This window comes from Cetorhinus maximus, chromosome 15 (genome assembly GCF_964194155.1).
Source record: "Cetorhinus maximus chromosome 15, sCetMax3.hap1.1, whole genome shotgun sequence".
NCBI classification, from domain to species: Eukaryota; Metazoa; Chordata; class Chondrichthyes; order Lamniformes; family Cetorhinidae; genus Cetorhinus; species Cetorhinus maximus.
In genome coordinates, this window is record NC_135893.1 from 79,450,101 (window position 1) to 79,472,184 (window position 22,084).

Here is a 22,084-nt window from a genome sequence, read left to right on the forward strand (position 1 = left end):
ATTCGGCTCTTCCAATCTGCTCCACCCTTCCACATGATCATGACTGATCCTCTATCTCAACGCTGTACTCCCGCACTCTCCCCATACTCCTTGACGCCTTTCGGGTCCAGAAATCTATCCATTTCCTTCTTCAATATATTCAGTGACTTGGCCTCCACAACTTTCTGTGGTAGAGAATTCCATAGGTTCACCACCCTCTGAGTGAAGAAGTTTCTCCTCATCTCACTCCTAAATGGTCTACCCCTGAGACTGTGACCCCTTGTTCTAGACCACCCAGCCAGAGGAGATATTAGTCCTGCATCCAGTTTGTCCAGCCCTGTCAGAATTTTTATGTTTCAATGAGATCTCCTCTCATTCTTCTAAACTCCAGTGAATATAGGCATAGTCGGCCCAATTTCTCCTCTCACAACAATCCTGCCATCTCGGGAATCAGTCTGGTGAACCTTCACTGCACTCCCTCTATGGCAAGTATATCCTTTCTTTGGTAAGGAGACCAAAACTGCACAATACTCCAGGTGCGGCCTCACCAAGGCTCCTGTACAGCTGCATTAAGACATCCTTGCTCCTGTACTCAGGTCCTCTCATAATAAAGGCCAACATACCATTTGCCTTCCTAACTGCTTGCTGCATGGGCATGCTTGCTTTCAGTGGTGGGATACAAGGACACCCAGGTCCCTTTGTACATCAACATTTCCCAATCTATCACCATTTAAATAATACTGTGCCATTCTGTTTTTCCTACCAAAATGGATAACCTCACACTTATCCATGTTATACTGCACCTGCCATGTATTTGCCTACTCACTCAACCTGTCTGATCTAACATAATCCTTAAACTCTCCAGTAAACCACAGGCAGACCTTTTTTGCTGTTTTATTTTAAATGGAGTATATATTTGTTGAAAATGTTGAATCAGTTCTTTCAATGTTTCCCTTATTTACCGCCATACCTTTTAGTCTACTTACCCAATCAACTATAGCCAGCTCTTCCCTCATACCCATGAAATTGGATTCATTTAAGTTTAATATTCTTGTTCTTGACAAGTCTGTTGCTCTCAAATTTAATATGGAATTCACCTTAATTTTGAACTACTAGATCTAAAAGAGTTTTATTCCAGGAAACTCTTGCGAAAGCATTCTACAAACTCATCTTCCACGCTACCATTGCCATTTGATTTGCTCAGTCATTATAACGGTTGAAGTCCCCCACAGTTATTTCATTCCCTTGTTACAAGCTTTAATTATTGCTTGCTTAAGACCGGTGTCCAACATTACAACTATGTTAGAGGGCCTATAAACTACTTCCACCAGCGAACTCTGAGCCTATAACCACTAATTTTTTTTTTTTGCAACAGTGCACATAATAACTATTTTGAAAATAAGATTACCTATCAAAAGAGATGGCTGATACCAGTCCTCAAGATATCAGTAATTTACTAATTCCACTATACCTACAGGCTATCAATCAATTAGCCAACTATTCAATCTAGGTTTAGACAACAGCACCCTTATGCAATGGTTTTTTTTTTGACTCTTGATCATATTTGTTTACCTTACCCTCATGATATCATTCCATATAAACATGCTGTAGACTCTAACAACTTACTCCGAAATGTGAACAAAAATGTCCGGTCCTCCATCTGCAGGGATGATAAATCCATGACCTTTTGAACGGGAAAAGCACTTACAGGTTCCTTTGAAGACCGGACCTTCTGCTGCCCGAGCAGTTCTGTAACAGAATAACAGGAATGACATTAGCTCCTAAACTACATACAGTCACTTACAGCACAGGAGGGGGCAATTCAGCCCACTGAGTCCATGCCGGCTCCTGGCAGAGCTATCTAGACAATCCCACCTGGTCCCTGCAGCCCAGTAATTTTATTTCCTTCAAGTGCCCACCCAAATTCCTTTTGGCATCATTGATTGTTTCCACAGACGTGGTGGATCCACAGGCAGCGAGTCCCAGGTCATTACCGTTCGCTGCATAAAGAAGTTCTTCCTGACATTCCCACTGTATTTTTTGCCCAAAATCTTCAATCCTTGTCCTTCCACAGTCAGCCAATGGGAAGAGTTTTTCCTTGTCCACCTTATCTAAGCCTGTCATAATCTTGGACACCTCTGTCAAATCTCCCCTCAATCTCCTTTGCTCCAAGGAGAACAACCCCAGCCTTTCCAACCTAACCTTCGAACTAAACCCCCCCACCCCTCCCTGGAATCATTCTGGTAAATCTCCCTTACCGAGTATATGAGAGCATCACATTGATATGATACAGAAATCATGCTTCCATCATGTATAATTACAGCGGACTGCTACATAATTTTGCGAATTCACTTTGTCACATTTCCACCGGTTCCAACTTTGTAGCAGAAAGATAACAGCACTGCACTGACAAACTCGGATCAGACTTCACAACATCAACATTCACCAAAATAGTCAATTGTGAGGCTGCAGGACATTTGCATAAACCTAACACAAAGGAGCACTTGATATACATCTAATACGTAAAACACAAAGCTTACTGCTGAGGGTTAGGATTCAATATCAGATGGAATCTGAAGGGTAGGACAAGAATTACATGAATGTACAGCACAGAAACCGGCTATTTGGCTCAACTGGCCCATGTCAGCATTTATGCTCTACAAAAGCCTCCTCCCACTTTACTTCATTTCACCCAATTGCCATATCCTTCTATTCCTTCCTCTCACATGTACCTGTCTAGATTCTGCTTAAATGTATGGATGGCAATTGCCTCAATCACTCTTACATATGATAGCAAGTTCCAATTTCTAACCACTCTTTGGCTGAAGAAGAAGTTTTTCCCGAGTATCTTAAATTTATGTCTCCTAGTCTTGGACTTACCCGTAAGTTGAAATATCTTTAAAGGTTGAACAGGTTGGGCCTATACCCATTGGGTTTTAGAAGAATGAGAAGTGATCTTATTGAAACAAGTAAAATCTTGAGGAGACTGGATAGGTTTACCAGGAATATGTTTCCTCTTGTAAGGGAAACGAGAACTCAGGGACATAGTTTAAGAATAAGCGGTCTCCCTTTTAAGACAGAGATGAGGGAATTTCTTTCTCAGAGGGTCACTAGAGTATGGAATTCTCTTCCCTAGAAAGTAGTGGTGCCTGGGCCCTTAAATCTATTCCAGACCGAGTTAAGGACAGATTTTTGTTAGACAAGGGAGTCAAGCGTTATGGGAGGGCAGACAGGAAAGTGGAGTTGAAACCAGAACCAGATCAGCCATGAACTTAATGAATAGTGGAGCAGGCTTGAAGGGCCGAATGGCCTACTCCTGCTCCTAAGTCCTGTATTCCTATGTTTTACCCAAACAAGCTTCTTACCAATTTGAAACCATAGGGGATATATTTCGAATGCTCTTCAACTGAAACATTCAGTCACAAGATATGTTAAGAATGTTTCAAAACTTACCAAAGCTCAGCTGCATCTAACTTAACTTGCATCAGGTCACGTTTACCCTTTGTCCCTGTGCTTGCCGATATACACAGGCTCTGTCTGGCAACGCATCAGTTTTAAATTCTTAATCCTTCCACGGTCTAGCTGCTAGTCAGCGCTGCAACCTCGTCCAGTTGTACAACACACAGAGATCTCTGCACTACTCCAATTCTGGCCTCTACCATGACTTTCCTTGGGTCAGCTATGATCTGACAGAACGATAGAGAAGGCTCCAGGGGCTCCAGTGTGATGGACATATAGGCCATACGCTTCAAAGTCTGGTGGATTGCATCAAACAGCACATTCTTCCGGCTGTTTGCAACATGCAGAGCACTGACCGTACTTAACCAGCTTGTGCATAGAACGTAGTGTACAACCAATTCCACAATTAGACAGCACTTACTGAACAATCTCGAGTGTGCTAAGAACGTCACTAGCCAATTTAAGATCATAATTGGGCTCGCAATGTGGCTCATTTATGCTTGTAGAACCTACATATAGAGGACCCTGTCCTCTGCAAGCAGAAAGAACATGTCCAGGCATTGTGCCTTTTTCAATTTATCAGAAGCATGGGGACAACTGTTCCCTGGTGCATTCCCCATGGCGACCCCTCAACTAATCAGAGTCAACTTGCCTTTCCTGGATCTAAGGAAAAGCCTGGGGGAGAACTGTTCCCTAGTGTATTCTCCATGACAATGCCTTGATCAGAGTCCACCTGCCAATGAATCAGCACTCTTTTCTCATGCAGTATAAATTGTTGGTCTCTTCAAAATTTGGTAACCTTGCAAGTGTCCTGATCAGTACAAGATGTAAAGTTTCAATGACACGTCTCTTTTTTATCAGCAATAATTCTGCTATTGTTTCATTGCTAGTTTCTCAGTTGCATAAAATCGACTAACGTCGCTGTCACTGTTCACTTTTACAGCCTAATTACCACAGCCCGTAAACCACTGTCAATCAGCATCAGGTGGCAAATACAATAAATTCTGTGTACACGCCCCAATTTCAAGCTGGATCAACCAGGGACTGTAATCATCTCAGCAAATTACTGTCAACACTCTGGCCATGACCTTGTCTTAAAATTTAGCTAGAGACCTTAAAAACTGTAATCCATCTCACTTCCTCTATCAGCCTCTGCTCAACCTGCACACACTCTCAGTTCTCACAGCTATCGGCCCAGTGAAGTGTGCTCAGCCGAGTTCTCCCCCACCCCAAATTTCCGCAGATAGAACCAGCTGCAGCTTGCGTTGTACATGCTGCTTTTGGAGCTGAAAGTCACCAAAATGTGAGACGCCCTTCTTATGTCTGCAAGTCAGCTTGTTCAATGGCCACTCCTTACATCACTCATTGCTCTAATCCTTTAACATGATGTGCAAATAGCATCACTTTAGAATACCACCATTGATCTGTGGCATTACTCATAAATGGCCTGTGTCTGCACCATTGCTGTCGTGTTAACTGGTCACCTGACCTTTCTGTTATGTCCACTGCTCATGAATTCCCTGGCTGACTAGTGGTGCAAATGAGAGGCTCCAAAGCTGGGCGTGTTACAGTGGGATTGTCAGCAGCATATGAGGAGAGTCGTTGGGGGGGGGGGCTTGTTTTATTCGTCTATGAAATTATATTTACCATTGAACCTGCTTGTAGGGTTTAACGAGCATGAGTTGAAGTCGATAAACACTCAATACAGTGAAGCAAAGCAGGAAGATTCTAGGTTTTACGTGCGGATCTCTCGACTCTGACATTTGTCAATCTGGGAGCTGGTTCTGGTGCCTAAGCAAGATCTTAACAGCAAGCAACAGATTCCCAATGGTAAACAGAAAGTTAGCATGTCTCAATATATATTTAAGTAGCACATCCAACCTATGATCTGCATTAGCTGCACCATCGGATTATTTATTTCCTCCCTAATGTACAGGTAAGTTTTTCCCAACTTCATTATACAACATAAATCTCATCATATTTGTCTGTCTTGGAAAAGTTATATTACTGAAGTGATAGAATTAATCCTGGGCACAGTAATCGCTGATATGTGACTTTAACTATATGAAACCAAGTACGGTTAACATTTATGAAAAGGGATGTGGTCTTTAAAAAAATTTGATCAGTTCTTTACAATATCAAGTTAAAGCTGCTGTAACACGAGATCTGTAATCTATCAAACCAAAGCAGACAACCGGTTGTATAAAATCATATCGCCAACAGCAGTTTAGTAATGCAGGGTACCATCCTTAAATGCACTGTTCAGGAAAGAGAGAGAGAAACAGAGAGCAGTAACTAATTCTGCGTGTGCCAGCAGATGAGGTAGAGGTCACACTGCATGGCATCCATTTTGGTTTAATTCTCTTTGAATGCCAGCTACAACATTGCTGATTAAAACACTGATCTCAAACTGCAAAGCAAGTTTATAATGTTTAACCAATTGTGATTTTTACGTAAAGATAACATTTTTTAAAAAAGATTTAGACCTTCTTCAGCCTAAGAGTAATTTACAGAGCAACAGTGTACTAAAAGAGCAATGCGGTTGTTTACATTTAGGAAATTTATTTATGGGCATCTAACACTGTCAATCCACTTCCTTGCAAGCTGAACTCACCTTGAAAGCTGTGACCACATTGCAGATTTTCACTGATCTGTTCCAAAAATACTTAACTCCTTCAGGTATATATGTATGATTCAATAAAAGATGTTTCTAATATTCAGGTTATATTGCATTTGTGGTCTTTAACTTCATATTTCTTTTGCATTTTATTGATTTTAGTTTCAAAACAGATTGCTAAATTGGATAAGTAAACAGAATTGAAACCTGCTAGTGACATTTAAATGGGCATTTGTAGCAAGGTCAGTTTTCATGTGTGGGTTAATTTGGAGTTTGAATCCTCTTATTGTCTATATTGTTGCTTGGAAGGTCCTGGTCAGTAACACTGACAAGCAAACACCTTTCAGTTGCATAGTAACGGTACCTTGCTGTTCATGTTTTCCGTCTTAAGTAAATGTTATGTTAGCTGAGAAAATAAAATCCTCTTATTCTATGCAAAAATATTGATTCTTAGTAAGAGGGGACAGGCATTGGGTGTAAATCTCTGAAATGGGACTCAGCAAAGAAATTTTGGGAATCTCTAATCTAGACAGGTCTAGTGGCCAATTAGGGGCTAGTCATTGATTGGTTTTTGATGTTTGTCTATTTGGCAGATATTTGCTTTCTGCTCTGTGTTTATTTAATAGTCTCTCTAGTTGCTTCGAAGTCAGGAGGAAACAAATGGATTTCTCTCTCTCTCTCTGTACATTTAACAATTGATGTCTTATTAAATATGTGGCATCCAAACAGGAAATGAAAACTTTTGTAAAAATGCATTGCTTCAGGAAAAGATGGAGAATCATTTGCCTAGATCAATTCGCAAATGATCCAGCACAAAGATTCCTTTCAACATGAAATTGGCTTTATGATTTAACAGTTAATTTCATTAGGTGGTCAGTTTGTGTCAATTAGAGCCATAGAGACCAGGAAGACCCTAAGTAATCATCAAGTCAGTGGTGGTAGGTGTACTATAATTGATTCCAATCAGTGAGCTTGAAGTAGAGAGGAAGGGGAAAGTGAAAATAAATATCAGCCTGACTCCTACTCCTGTTCCCCATCTAGTGACTCATGGAAAATTGTTGTCAGACACAATTCATGTTAGCTCCACTGTTTTGAAACGTCTAGAAAGAACGATAAAACTTATTTATTGGATTCAGCCATAACAGACATGGATAACTGCCACAGAAGACTGACTGCACCCAAAGAATTGAGATCCAATGACAGAGGAAAGTTACTTTTTAATCCAGAGCCATCCACCAACTGATATGAAACAAGATCTCACCAGTTACAGCATGTTCTATGCACTTTGATGGGGAAGATTATAGCTTATTTATGAAAAACATTGCCATTAGTGGCACAATCTCTCAAACCTGAAGATTAAATGTTCTCTCAAGTTACTGTTAAATCTGTGCAGTAACATTCAGCATCCAAACAACAAAATGATAATGTTATTTAGTATTACTTGTTAATATACATTCTTGCAACAAATTTAAAAGTAAGGCTTGCACAAAGATGTAATCAGACAACCAAGAGAGAGATAACAAAAGTGACTACCACACAGGAATAGCAAACTCATCCCAATCAAATTATATGTTACAAACTCATTCCCGAACATTCTTGAAGTGTCGAACACAAAAGCCTGAACTATGTTATCCTCTCAATTATTCATTTTAGAAATTTCTATCAGAAAGCTACACACTCTTAAACACTCCAAAAATAGATCAAAGCTCAAACAACTTATAAATTATTTATTTCCTTGGAATTTTTTTTTTTAAATTCAGTTTTGCTTTGACCTGAATAATTTGGTATTTTTCAGTAGTGATCCTGGTATGAACAGTGATTTGGACACAACAGTGAGATTAGCACTGTGGTTTTACTATGTGGGCATATTTGAAGGTTAAGAAAAATATGAAAAAGTCCCTTGCATATTGCAATAACTGGTAATGACAAGCTCCTCACTAACTAGATGTTAACATTAATAATTTATATTTAAGCCTTTAATATCTGACAACAACATGCAAATGTTAAGTAAAGATATCTATTTGATTTACAAGTCATTTAACCTCCATGAGTCACGCCAACAAGTACGATTACAGCATTTATATTACTGCTTCTGCAACCAAATCTACTGATACTCCTTGAATGGGTGAGTACCAGGCAGCGGATTCAGACACAATGAAGGCAAACCCAGCCCCGTCAGCCTGGCAAAGACATCCTCAAGGACACCTGGAATAAGCCGCCAAAGCTGGAAGAGCTGTTTCAGAGACAAGTAACGCAACAGCCTGACAAGATAGCTGTTGAGTCTGCAGTCCATGTTGCACACTCTTGAAGAAAGCACAGGAGCTGGCAATAACACTACTAACCAAACTGGCTAAGTACTAAAGGACATTGCAGCCACGCTGAACATGCAGCAGGAAGTCAGAGAACCAACGCTAAGGAATAACTTATTTGACCTTGTTCTCACCCAAGTACTTGTCACAGATGTATCTGTTCAAGTCAGGATTGGTAGAAGTGACCACTGCACAGTCCTTGTGGAGACCAAATCCTATCTTCACAGTGAGAACACTGTCCATTGTGTTGTACACCACTACCATTGCATTAAATGGGTCAGGTTAAGAACATAACCAGCAGCTGAAGCCTGAGAATCCATGTGGATCATTAGCAGCAGCACACATGCAGTCCACCACAATCACGTCCATTATAACCCTCACTCTTTTTACTTAAATGTTCACACAATGTGGGCATGGCCAACTTGATTATCTGAGGAATTGTGAATGGAACTGAATGTTGTGCAATCATCAGCTGACTCCAGGGGCTGAATTTTCTCCCCATGGGGGGGTGGGGGTTGGGTTTGCGCGGGAGAAAGTGCAAACCCGATCAGCGCCCCCAATCGGGTCCGCGCCACAATTTTACGTGGGCAGCCCAATTAAGGCCCGCCCAGCGTGATGCTCGCCCGGAAGCGCTGAGTGCTCCCTAAGTGGACAGGGGGGATTCCCTGAGTCGGGGCCTGCGCTCTTTTGCACTTCAGGGAGATCAGTTTAAGGAAAAAATAAAACTTTTAAAACATGTCCCCTCATGTGACAGTGTCACACGAGCTGGGACATGTCAATGAATTTTTAAAATAATTTTTATTGAATTTTAACACTTCAAGAAACCTCATCCCGCCCGTGGATGAGGTTTCATGAAAAGTGCGAAGTCCGCCTGGGCTCTTCACCTGCCCGCCAACCTTAAGGTTGGACGGGGAACTCATTTAACTGTTTTAGTTAGTTTTTAAACAGGCCTTAATAGGCCTTTGACAGTTTGGCGGGCGCGCAACCAAGTTGGCTGTGTGCCCGCCGAACTGAAAACCTAAGTGACACGCGGTGACATCGGGACATCACCACGTGTCATTTTACGCATCGGCAAGCGGGCCCTGCCCCTGCTCGCCGACCGGAAAATTCTTCCCCAGGTATCCGTGAGGATTCTGACCTTATGGTGGAGGGAAGGTCATTGATGAAGCAGCTGAAGATGGTTGGGCCTAGGACACAACTCTGAGGAACTCCTGCAGCAACTTCCTGGGGCTGAGATGATTTGCCTCCAAAAACTACAACCATCTTCCTTCATGCCTCGTATGACTACACAGGACTGCAGAGCTTTGATCTAAGTTGTTGGTTGTGGGATTACATGGCTCTGTTGATAGGACTGCATGCCTACTAGACAGCAGAAACAGTAGACCGTGTTGTAACTTCGGCAGGTTGACACCTCATTTTCTATTATGTTGTTGGCTAGTCCACCATTTGTTGCCCCTTCCTAATTGCCCTCGAAAAAGGTAGTGGTGGGCCACCTTCCTGAACTGCTGCAGTCCACGTGGTGTAGATACACCCACAGTGCTGTCAGGGAGGGAGTTCCAGAACTTTGACCCAGCGACAGTGAAGGAACGGCGATATGTTTCCTGGTCAGGACGGTGTGTGGCTTGGAAGGGAACTTGCAGTCGGTGATGTTCCCATGCATCTGCTGCTCTTGTCCTTCTGGATGGTAGAGGTCACAGGTGTGGAAGGTGCTGTCAAATGAGCCTTATGGTGAGTTCCTCCATCACAAACAAGCCAAGGCAAAAGCAGTGCAGAAGAGTTTCCAGGAACAGCACCAGACATAGCTGAAAATGAGGTATCAACCTGCTCAAGTTACAACACGATCTACTGTTTCTGCTGTCTAGCAAGCATGCTTTTTATTCCAGATTTATTTCAACAAATTGAAATTAAATTCCCCAGTAACCATTGTGGGATTTGAACTCATGTCCCAGAATCATTAGTTCAAGCCTCTTGAATTATTAGTCATAAGAAATAGGAACCAACTCGGCCCATCGAAACTGCTTCGCCAATCAATAAGAACATGGCTGATCTGGCTGTAGCCTTGACTCAACTTTCCTGCCTGCGCCCCATAATCCCGACTCCCCTCTCAGTCAAAAATCTGTCTAACTCAGCCTTGAATATATTCAATGGCCCCCAGCCTCCGCTGTCCTATGGGGTAGAGAATTACAAAGACTAATAACCCTCTCAGAAAAGAAACTTCTCATCTCTATCTGAAATAGGAGACCCTGGTAACACGGTACAGTGCTACCATACTCTTTAGTCTATTTCACTTTTAATCTAACAGCTGGCATTGCTAAAGCATCCTTTAGCATTAAAAAAACCCCATGGCTCATCGATGAAACCTCAAGACAAAAATGGATGCAAAACAAAAGCAACATTAGGCTGGAGGAACAAAAGCTCGATTTTAAAAAAAGGTGGCTTTTAAGAAGTGCATTAAAAGAGGAAAATGTGGTACTGAGGCAAAGGAGCTTAGTGAGGAAATTCCAGAGTAAGGGGCCTTAGACAGCTAGAGGCACAGCTGCGAAGGTGAGGTGAAGGAAGGAAGTGTGTGCAATGCAAACATGAGTTAGAGGTGGAGGAATAGATCAGGGACATTGCAGGGCTTTACTTTAAAAATTCTTCTCAGGAAATGGGCATTATTGGCTAGGCCAACAGTTATTACTCATCCTTAACTGCCCTCAAGAAGGCGGTGGTGAGCAACCTTCTTGAACCGCTGCAGTCCATGTGCTGTAGAATCAACCACAATGCTGTTAGGAATGGGGTTCCTGGATTTTGACCCAACAACAGTGATACAATTCCAAGTCAGGATGGTGTGAGGGTTGGAAGGGGACTTGCAGATGGTGGTGCTTCCATGTGTCTGCTGCCCTTGTCCTTCTAGAGTCAGAGTCATTTACAGCACAGAAGGAGGCCATTCGGCCATGCCAGCTTCCTACGGAACAATCCAGTCAGTCCCTGTAGCACTGCAAGTTTATTTCCTTCAAGTACCCATCCAATTTCCTTTTGATATCTGTCATGAAGAAATATTATTGTATATAATGTTATTGGAAACTATTTGAAATTGGACTTGTAGTGGGGTCTGTGTCTGTGTGCGTGTGTGTGTGCGTGTGTGTGTGCGTGTGTGTGTGCGTGTGTGTGTGCGTGTGTGTGTGCGTGTGTGTGTGCGTGTGTGTGTGCGTGTGCGTGTGCGTGCGCGTGCACGTGCGTGTGTGCGTGTATGCGTGTGCACGTGTGTGTGTGTTAACTGGATTACAGCCAGCTAGGCTAGGTGCTTTGATGTACAGTAGTTTTGAAATGCTAAACAGTAAGGTAAAGGGACATTTGCATTTTGTTGAATAAACCATTCAAAGACTGGCAGTGGACTCTAGCACCTAGATAAAAGGCGCCAAGCAATATGTTTAAATTACTCATAAAATTAGTACTATGGAAGGGGTTTTATCGTTAAAAGAGGTGGAGTTCAAAGAGCCGGGTGATACAATGATAACTTGTATTCAAATGGAAGGCTAGGTATATACTGAAGGGTTTTGTGTGTGGAAATCAGAAGCATGTAATATCTAAGCCTGTAAGCCTACCACCATGTATGCAAAGGAACAAATTGAAAGGAACCTCATTTGAATTCATGAGATAAAATGTGCTTTGCCTGGTGTCTGTTTAAGTCTATGGGTTATTGTTGCCTTGGGGAAGATTACCTGGGAGCGATTAATTTGGGGATTTGTTTAAAAGTTATTATGGTAGTAATTTGTAGGCATGTGCATGTGTTTAAATTTGTTAAATTAATAAATGTTTAATTTAGTTTATATAAAAAACTCTGGAGGCTTGTTGGTTTCATTTCTGAATTCAGAGCTGCATCCCAAACATATCAATTGAAAATATAGGTTATGACGGTTGTTTAAAGTTTCCCTCTGGGACTTTAACTCAGCCTTTACAAACTGCTGTGCCATAACATATCATTGATCGTTTCCGCATCCACCACCCTCGTTGGCAGCAAGACCCTGATCATTATCACTCGCTGCGTTAAAAAAATTCTTCCTCACATTCCCCCCTGCATCTCTTGCCCAAAGCCTTAAATCTGTGCCCCCAAGTCCCTGTACTATCAGCCAATGGTAAGAGTTTTTCCTCGTTTACCTTATCTAAGCCCATTATTATCTTGGACACCTTTATCATATCTCCCCTCAATTTCCTTAGCTCCAAGGAGAACAATGCCAGACTTTCTAACCTAACCTTGTAAGTAAACCCCCCACCCCTCCCTGGAATCATAAATCTCCTCTGCATCCTAACAAGGACCTTCACATCTTTCCTACCCAAGATCCCATTTGCTTTGCTAGCCATTCTCTCAATATGTCCTGCCACCTTCAAAGATCGATACACATGCACCCCGAGGTGCCTCTGTTCCTGCACACTCTTTAAAATTGTTCCATTAAGTCTATATTGCCTCTCCCCATCTCTTCTTCCAAAATGCATCACCTCAACTTCTCTGTATTAAATTCCTTCTGCCATTTGTCTGCCCATTCTGCAAGCCTATGTCCTGTTGCAGACAATTTGCATCATCCTTAATGTTTGCCACTTCTCCAACTTTGGCATAATTGGCAAATTTTGGAATTTTGCTTCATATTTCAAGATCCAAGTCATTCATATATAACAAAAAAAGCAGTGGCCCTAGCACAGACCCTTGGGGGGTAGTGGTCACGGGTTTGGAAGGTGCTGTCAAAAGTGCCTTGGCGAGTTACTGCAATGCCTATTGTAGATGCCAAGGCCATACAGGTTTAAACATGAGGATGAGAACTTTAAATAGGAGACATCAGGGAACATGGAACCAATGTAGGTTAGTGAGGATGGTGTGATGGATTAGCAGGCAATGGTACAATATCGAAGATGAGCAGCAGATCCTAGGATGAACTATAGTTCACAGAACATGGAGTGTAGGTGGACAGCCAGGGCAGCATTGAAATAATGGGGGTAAGAAAGGCATGGATGGCAGCTGCAGTAGCAACGGGGAGGCAATGGCATCGTGGTGTTGTCGCTGGACTGGTAATTCAGAAACCCAGGATAATAATCTGGGGACCCAGGTTCAAAACCCACCACGGCAGATAGTGGAGTTTCAATTCAATAAAATTCTGGAATTAAAAGCCTAATGATGACCATGAAACCATTGTCGATTGTTGTAAAAACCCATCTGGTTCACTAATGTCCTTTAGGGAAGGAAATCTGCTGTCTTTAGCTAGTCTGGTCCCACAGCAATGTGACTGACTCTTAAATGGCCTAACGTGCCACTCAGACTGCTATAAAGTCTCAAAAAAGAGAATGAAACTGGACGGACCATCCGGCACCAACCTAGGCACCGGAAACGACAACGGCAAACTCAGCCCTGTCGACCCTGCAAAGTCCTCCTTACTAAGATCCGGAGACTAGTACCAAAATTGGGAGAGCTGTCTCACAGGTTAGTCAAGCAACAGCCTGACATAGTCATATTCATGGAATCATACCTTACAGGTAATGTCCCAGACACCAGCATTGCCATCCCTGGGTATGCCTTGTCCCATCGGCAGGACATGCCCAGCAGAAGTGGCTGCACAGTGGTATAGAGTCGTGAGGGAGTTGCCCTGGGAGTCCTTAGCATCGACTCCGGACACCATGAAGTCTCAATCAAACATGGGCAAGGAAGCCTCATGCTGATTACCATGTACTGCCCTCCCTCAGCTGATGAATCAATGCTCCTCCATGTTGAACACCACTTGGAGGAAGCACTGAGGGTGATAAGGGCGCAGGATATACTCTGGATGGGGGTCTTCAATGTCCATCACCAAGAGTGGCTCGGTAGCACCACTACTGACTGAGCTGGCCGAGTCCTAAAAGACATAGCTGCTAGAGTGGGCCTGCAGCAGTGTCATGAAGAGATATTAATGTCTATAGTATTATTGGAAATTATTTTTTAAAATAGAGTTTAGTGGTGTCTGTGTCCATCTGCATGCATCTTAATTAGATTAAAGTCAATTGGTCTAGAGACTTTGATGTACAGGAAGAAGTAGGTTTAAAATGGTAATTAGATAAACATGGGGAAATTGAGAAACATAGGTGTCAACGGGGAAATTTGTATTTTTAATAAGCCATTCAAAAGAATGGGTGAAATCTTGCACCTAGCTAGACAACGCCAAGTAATGTGTTTCTTTTAAGCTTTCTAATAAAATTGGGAGAATGAATGGATGTTATTGTTAGAAGAGGTAAAATTAAAAGCCTAGTGATACAATGGAACATTTACATTCAAAGAGAAAGATATGTATAAAGGAGAAAGGATATTGTGTGTAAGACAGAGGCATTTTAAGATCCAACAAGTGTAAGAAGCCTCAAGCTGTTGTCTGCAAGGACCCAGAGCTGAAAGAAACTCATTTTGAATGAGACTGCCCAGGGTGTGCTTTGCCAAGTGTCTGTTTAAATCTATGGGATTTACTGCTGCTTTACCAGGGGTCTAACTGAGAGTCAGGTTAATTAGGAGATTTTTGTACTTACTTTGGTAGTAATTTTGTAGACATATGTATGTGTTTACAATTTTTCTTGTATTAATAAAAGTTTAATTTAGTTTTATAAAAAACCTCGAGACTCGGTGGTCTTATTAGTACTGAATTCAAAGTCTGCATCTCAATACCTACGAATTGCAAAAATGGGTTATGCCAGTTGTTTCAAGTTTCCCTCTGGGATTTGAGCAACTTAGCCTTTACCATCAGCTGTGTCATAATAGGCAAGTGATGAGGGAACCAACAAGAAGGAAAAACATACTTGACCTCATCATCACCAACCTGCCTGCCGCAGATGCATCTGTCCATAACAGTATCAGTAGGAGTGACCACTGCATAGTCCTTGTGGAGATGAAGTCCCGCCTTCACACTGAGGAAACCCTCCAATGTGTTGTGCGACACTACCATCAGATAGATTTCGAACAGATCTAGCAACTCAAGACTGGGCATCCATGAGGTGCTGTGGGCCATCAGCAGCAGCAGAAATGTACTTGAACACAATCTGTAACCTCATGGCCTGGCATATCCCCCAATCTACCATTACCATCAAGCCAGTGGATCAACCGCAGTTCAATGAAGAGTGCAGGTGGGCATGCCAGGAGCAGCACCAGGCATACCTAAAAGTGAGGTGTCAACCTAGTGAAGCTATAACACAGGACTACTTGTGTGCCAAACACCATAAGCAGCAAGTGATAGACAGAGCTAAAGTATCCCACAACCAACTGATCAGATCTAAGCTCTGCAGTCCTGCCACATCCAGCCATGAATGGTGGTGGACAATTAAATAACTCACTGGAGGAGGAGGCTCCACAAATATTTCCGTACTCAATGATGGGGGAATCACAGTACATCAATGCAAGTGATAAGGCTGAAGCATTTGCTACAATCTTTACCCAGAAGTGCCGAGCGGATGGTCCATCTCGGCCTCCTCCAAAGATCTCCAGCACCACAGATGCCAGTCTTCAGCCAATTTAATTTACTCCACGGCTGAAGGCTCTGGATAGTGTAAAGGCGATGGGCCCTGACAATATTCCGGTAATAGCACTGAAGACTTGTGCTCCAGAACTTGCCGCAGCCCTAGACAAGCTGTTCTACTACAGCTACAACACTGGTATCTACCCGGGAACGTGGAAAATTGGCCAGGTATGTCCTGTACACAAAAAACAGGACAAATCCAATCCAGCCAATTACTGCCCCATCAGTCTACTCTCAACCATCAGTAAATTAATGGAAGGGGTCATCAACAGTGCTATCAAGCGACACTTGCTTAGCAATAACCTGCTCACTGATGCCCAGTTTGGGTTCTGCCAGGGCCACTCAGTTCTTGACCTCATTACAGCCTTGACTCAAACATGGACAAAAGAGATGAACTCCCGAGGTGACATGAGAGTGACCGCCCTTGACATCAAGGTTGCACCTGAGCAAGTGTGGCATCAAGGAGCCCTAGCAAAATTGGAGTCAATGGGAATCAGGGGGAAATCGCTCCACTGTTTGGAGTCATATGAAGCACAAAGGAAGATGGTTGTGGTTGTTGGAGGTCAGTCAACTCAGTTCCAGGACATCACCACAGGAGTTCCTCAGGGTAATGCCTCTGCCCAACCAGCTTCAGCTGCTTCATCAACAACCTTCCTTCCATCATAAGGTCAGAAGTGGGGATGTTCGCCAATGATTGCACAATGTTCAGTACCATTAGTGACTCTGCAGATACTGAAGCAGCCCATGTCCAAATGCAGCAAGACCTGGACAATGTCCAGACTTGGGCTGACAAGTACCAAGAAACATTCGCGCCATGCAAGTGTCAGGCAATGACCATCTCCAACAAGAGAGAATCTAACCATCGCCCCTTGGTGTTCAATGGCATTACCATCACTGAATCCCCCACTATCAACACCCTGGGGGTGACCATTGACCAGAAACTGAACTGGACTAGCCATATAAATACTGCGGCTACAAGGGCAGGTCAGAGGCTAGGAATCCTGTAATGAGTAACTAACCTCCTGACTCACCAAAGCCTGTCTACCATCTACAAGGCACAAGTCAGGAGTATGATGGAATACTCCTCACTTGCCTGGATGAGTGCAGCTCCCACAACACTCAAGAAGCTTGACACCATCCAGGGCAAAGCAGCCCACTTGACTAGCACCACATCCACAAACGTTCACTCCCTCCACCACCGACGCATAGTAGCAGCAGTGCGTACCATCTACAAGATGCACTGCAGGAATTTACCAAGGCTCCTTAGAGAGCACCTTCCAAACCCACGACCATTACCATCTAGAAGGACAAGGGCAGCAGATAGATGGGAACACCACTACTTGCAAGTTGCCCTCCAATTCACTCACCATCCTGACTTGGAAACATATCACCATTCCTGGGTTAAAATCCTGGAACTCTCTTCCTAACAGCACTGTGGGTGTACCTACACCACATGGATTGCAGCAGTTCAAGAAGGCAGCTCACCACCACCTTCTCAAGAGCAACTAGCAATGGGCAATAAATGCTGGCCTAGCCAGTGAAGCCCACATCCCCTGAATGAATAAAAGAAAAATGGGATGAGGTTGTGTTGGAAACATGTGATGTTAGAGGTGTAAGTTGGTGGTCTTTGCGAGTGAATGTATTTAGGGTTGGGTGCTCAGCTCAGGTTTGAATAGAATGCCAAAAGGTTATGAACTGTCCGCTTCAACCAGTCATTGGATGGGGAGTGGCATGGAATCAGCAGCAAGGGTACGGAGTTTGCGATGGGGGCCAAATATGATGGTTTCATCTACCAAATGCTTACCTGGAGAAAACTGTAGCTCAACCAAGACTTAATGCCAGACAAACAGTTGAACTGCACAGAGAAAGCAGAATGGAGACAGCGGTGGCATTACAGAATTGTAGAATAGTTACAGCACAGGAGGCCATCTGGCCAGTCGTGCCCATGCCAGCTCTCTACAAGAGCAATTTACCAAGTCCCACCTCCCACCGCAGTTTCCCCAGAGCTCTGCAATAATTGTAATTATTATAATATAGGTGGATATCATCAATGTATATGTGGAATTTAACCCTGTGTCTTTAGATGAAGCTGCCAAAGAGCAGCATGTAGATGGGGAAAGGAAGGGGGCCAAGGATAGATAGAGCAGAGCCTGTCAGACTTTGTGGGACTAGGACTTGAAGCAACTGATTGGATGGTCTCAATCTTAGTGACGAAGAAGCACTTCTCAATTTCTGCAAAAGCTTAAGAACTCTTTTTTGGAACATAAATAAAAATACTCAAAAGCTCAAAAATCACGAGATTTCTCCAAGCCACACACTACAAGAAGGGAAAATCAGCATCATCTTCAGATATCCTTCAGACCTGTGGACATTTTCATACTAAGTACCTATGCCCCAAGTTTCTTTGTGTGCCCAATGCCATTAACATCATTCTAGTAACACTGGCACAACCTTGAACTTTTATTAAAGAAAGGGGTTTAGGCGAATTAAATGAGTCATCAAATACAGTTTCAATTTATCCTTTAACACAAATTGACAAATCATGTTTTTCTGCATACTTGTGTATTAAAAGACAAGTTATCATTTCAAGAGATTATCTTTCCACCAATTCCGAATTATTTTCAAGCAGTTTTTAATGACAAGATATGAACACTATCTCACTTGTAAAGTGCACGAGTGTTATTCTGTTCAGGGATTTTTCAGTTTTCAGGCATGTTTTTCTCTACAAATTACATTTCAAAATCAAATTTAAAAATAAGTAGAAAAATTTCAAGTCTATGTATCTCATATAATGGTTAGGCTGTTAAAATGTGTCTCTTTGCCCTTGGGATAAGGGATAGAAGAAGAAATCAGCCTGGTGCCAAGGTTGCCATTCCCGATTTCTATGTAGTAACCTCTTGGGGAAACCATGCCCATGTGAACCAGAGACGAGAACACAATGTGATATTCCCCATGGCGAAACAGTCTAACAATTACTGTCTACCCTTATGCATGAATCGTGGTCACTTGAGCTGGTGTGTCGATATCTAAAATCCAAGAGCTAGCGACTTCAAGAGAGATAAGATTAATGGTGGAGAAAGAAACAATAACAATTTCATTAATATGCTTGACACTAATTTTAAATAGACACGTACAACACGTTCCTGAGAAGGAACCTCAGATAATAGCTCACCAGATAACTAGCACGGGCCTTGTATTCTATGTACAGAACTGGTATCTTTGTTTGCAAATGAAGGGTTTTATGACATTTTAGAAGATAGATAAATCTGAATTGAGCTTCATTGTTTTCCTTCAGAGTGCAAAATGTTAAGAGGATAGAAAATATTACAGTCGAAGTTGTAGGGTTAAGGAGGCACAGGAATGAAGCCTGTCCATAATGTACTGCCAGGAATAATCAAAAGGTCAAAATAAGCTCGGATGAAGAAAGCACTCCAATCCATTTGATCTCATCCTTTCAAAATACAAACATGACCACCACAAAATATTACCGTACATTGACAATGTACTGCTCTGCACTAACCAACTCAACATCTCCCTTCCTTTGTGGGTGTTACTCTTCCATCTTCCAGGGAAAATATTTCAAGGTATATGTCTGGCTCCTCCCATCTGGCATCACAGTGAACGCACTGAAGCTTAAAGCCTCAACCTGTTTAAAGAAATGGGAGTGGGGGTGTGCACAAAACAGGCAGTAATGGAAAACCGCAACCCCTCCCCCCCACCCCCGTTTTATCCCCGCCAAAGGCCAGGAAAATCAGGCAGGGTGAATAATAATTGGTCAATCCACTACTGCCTGTTCTGAACACCCAGAATGGAATTTCATCCCTTTGTTCTCAGAAAGATATCCTTTGCCATTTCCCACAATTCTCCAGCAAGTAACAGCTTGGTCAAAACAGCCTGTCCCCCAAACTCCAATACAACATCACCTTAAAACCCAGGTTTACTCCACAAACTGCAGTGGAAACTCAAGCCTGAAAGACGTATTAAAAGCCTCTCCCACCCCACCCCCAGCAAAATTCTCTGCCTTTAAAAAAAACAATGAAAAAACAATGAGTGTCCTACAAATGCGGTATCACTCACTGGGAGAATTGGATAAATATGTGAAGGGGAACAAACAAACAAAGCTATAAGACGAGAGCAGGCAATGGGATTAGTTTGAAGTTACTCTTGCACAAACAATCCCCTCTACTGTAAGCTTATGACTCCACTGATTTTGTTGCTACTGTTTCTAGACAGTGAACTGACTGGCAGCTTATTCAACGCCATTTCAATGAACTTGTGCACTGATTCTAGTGCTGCCACCATTCTTTTTGAAATGTATGTAATTAAGTATAAACTCTTCCACCTTAACACCTTCAGAAAGTCATGACTGCTGCTAAATAATCACAACCGCTATTACATTCCTTACATCCCCCTTTTCTCCACTGAAAATTTATGTTCTGCAGGCACCTGCGCAATATTGATAGTGAAAATCTCAACTAACCAGAAATTTCTGGACAACTTAACATCTTCACGAGCTTCCTTTTTTCACCTTTCTCTGTCCAACAATAACTAAGGCAACAAATTCACTGGTATACATTCATTAGTGGCTAGGCAACAGGCACCAACACAGAAAACAACAACCGACAACATCTGATAACTTCCTATGCGGCACTTGTGGCAGACACTGCCTCTCAAAGGTTAGTCCCTTCAGCCATCAGCAAAAGTGTATCTTTTGAAGCTACCCTATCCCGAATGTATTTGGTTTGCTGCAGGTCCATCAAGTTACATAGATGGAAGAATGCTAATGACAACTTAATCCCTGTTGCACACACGGTCATTCCCAGGAAGTCCATGGCCTTGTACAGCATATGCATCTGCTTCGAAAGTATTCATCCAGGGCAAATTTCTCATTTATAGGACTCCCACAGGTAGGCACAGAATTTTGTTCAGAGCTGGCTGGAAGAGGATTTTGAAGTTTCAGATATCTAAAACTTCAAATAAAATGAATTTCCCATTGCAAAATAGAACATGTTGTTAACGCTGTCCCTCCTCACTTATCATCAACAAGGTCATCATGCATTTCTTGCACTTTGTGGCTAGATATTGCTTTGGTTCTACAACAATGCATCACTCAATTCAGAAGGAGAACAATGCCACAGGAGATTCGCTCTCTGTTCCTTGCATATAGCGGTCTTCCTGTACATGCCATGCAAACTTCCTATCACAGCTTTCCCACAACATTTTGTTGATAACGCCTCTTATTGTTAGAAAACATTTCACCATTGGCAACCTCACAGAGGTTATGCCAAAACATACTGCATTACAATGGATAAGATCAATCTAAAACTGTATCCTCTGACTCAGTCATCCTCACCACCAAGGGAGCTCTCTATAGGTATTATTTTGATAATTAGATGCTGCATTATTTTACACTACCCTCTAATTTTTCTACTACAAAAAACTGATCAGATACAGGTATTAAAAAAAAATAAAAATACAAGAACAATTATCAATGTTAAAGAATCTTTTCACCAACCCACACAGAGTTTGGATACAATTCTTTAAGTGCCATCAAGATGTAACTGTTTATACAGTCTTTATCAAAACTAAAATTCGAGGTTTCTATTGATTCTTCATTAAAAATTTAACCGGTGTACCAGATGTTGTTTCAGAAAAGATGTAATTTTGTCATAGTTTTCCACTGCTACAGCGACTCACTGTGTACTTACGCAGACATAGTTCTGGTCCTCCTGGTTGGTAATGGGCTGGGGATGAGGAAGCCCCTCATTGGTGAAGGAGAACGCTCCCTTAGTTTAGTATTTTCAGGAGTGTGAAGAGCTGCAGAAGATGGTGATAATGGTGATAGCTGGGCAGATGTAGGAGATTGTGGTGATGTGGAATGAGAGGCCATTTCCAAAGAGCGAGGAGAGTTAATATGTAGAAGCTGAAAAGGAAAGGAACACAGTTACTATGCATTCAGGATACATAACAGGTCAATAAAAAATATAAAGTATTTCCTTTTCTGGGGATTTGGGCAGATCCCCAAATCTGCATTGGGAATCCCTGAAAATATTTTCTGGCTAAGTGCACATGTTAGCAGACACTTGAAACATAACATTACAGAGTTAGAGATACAGTTATTGCAGCATTTTGGCCCCAGAGAGAGGTTTAAGGGTCTGGTAGAGTCCAGTGTTTGAGGACTCAGGTTTGAAAAAAAAGTAAAAGGAAATATCAACATATTG

The 22,084-nt window shown here is 42.3% G+C and overlaps 1 protein-coding gene across 1 annotated transcript in view; it reads right to left on the reverse strand.

The window, feature by feature from the left end:
- The window catches only part of carhsp1 (calcium regulated heat stable protein 1), a 44,435-nt gene extending 22,648 nt beyond the window's left edge, over positions 1-21,787 (reverse strand). Inside the window, exons 1-2 of the mRNA XM_078558704.1 lie at positions 21,572-21,787; positions 1,606-1,728 (exon numbers count right to left, since the gene is read on the reverse strand). Of these exons, the coding sequence (XP_078414830.1) occupies positions 1,606-1,728; positions 21,572-21,753 (305 nt within the window). The 5' untranslated portion in view covers positions 21,754-21,787. The remainder of the gene's footprint in view (positions 1-1,605; positions 1,729-21,571) is intronic.
- Positions 21,788-22,084: the final 297 nt, after the last annotated feature.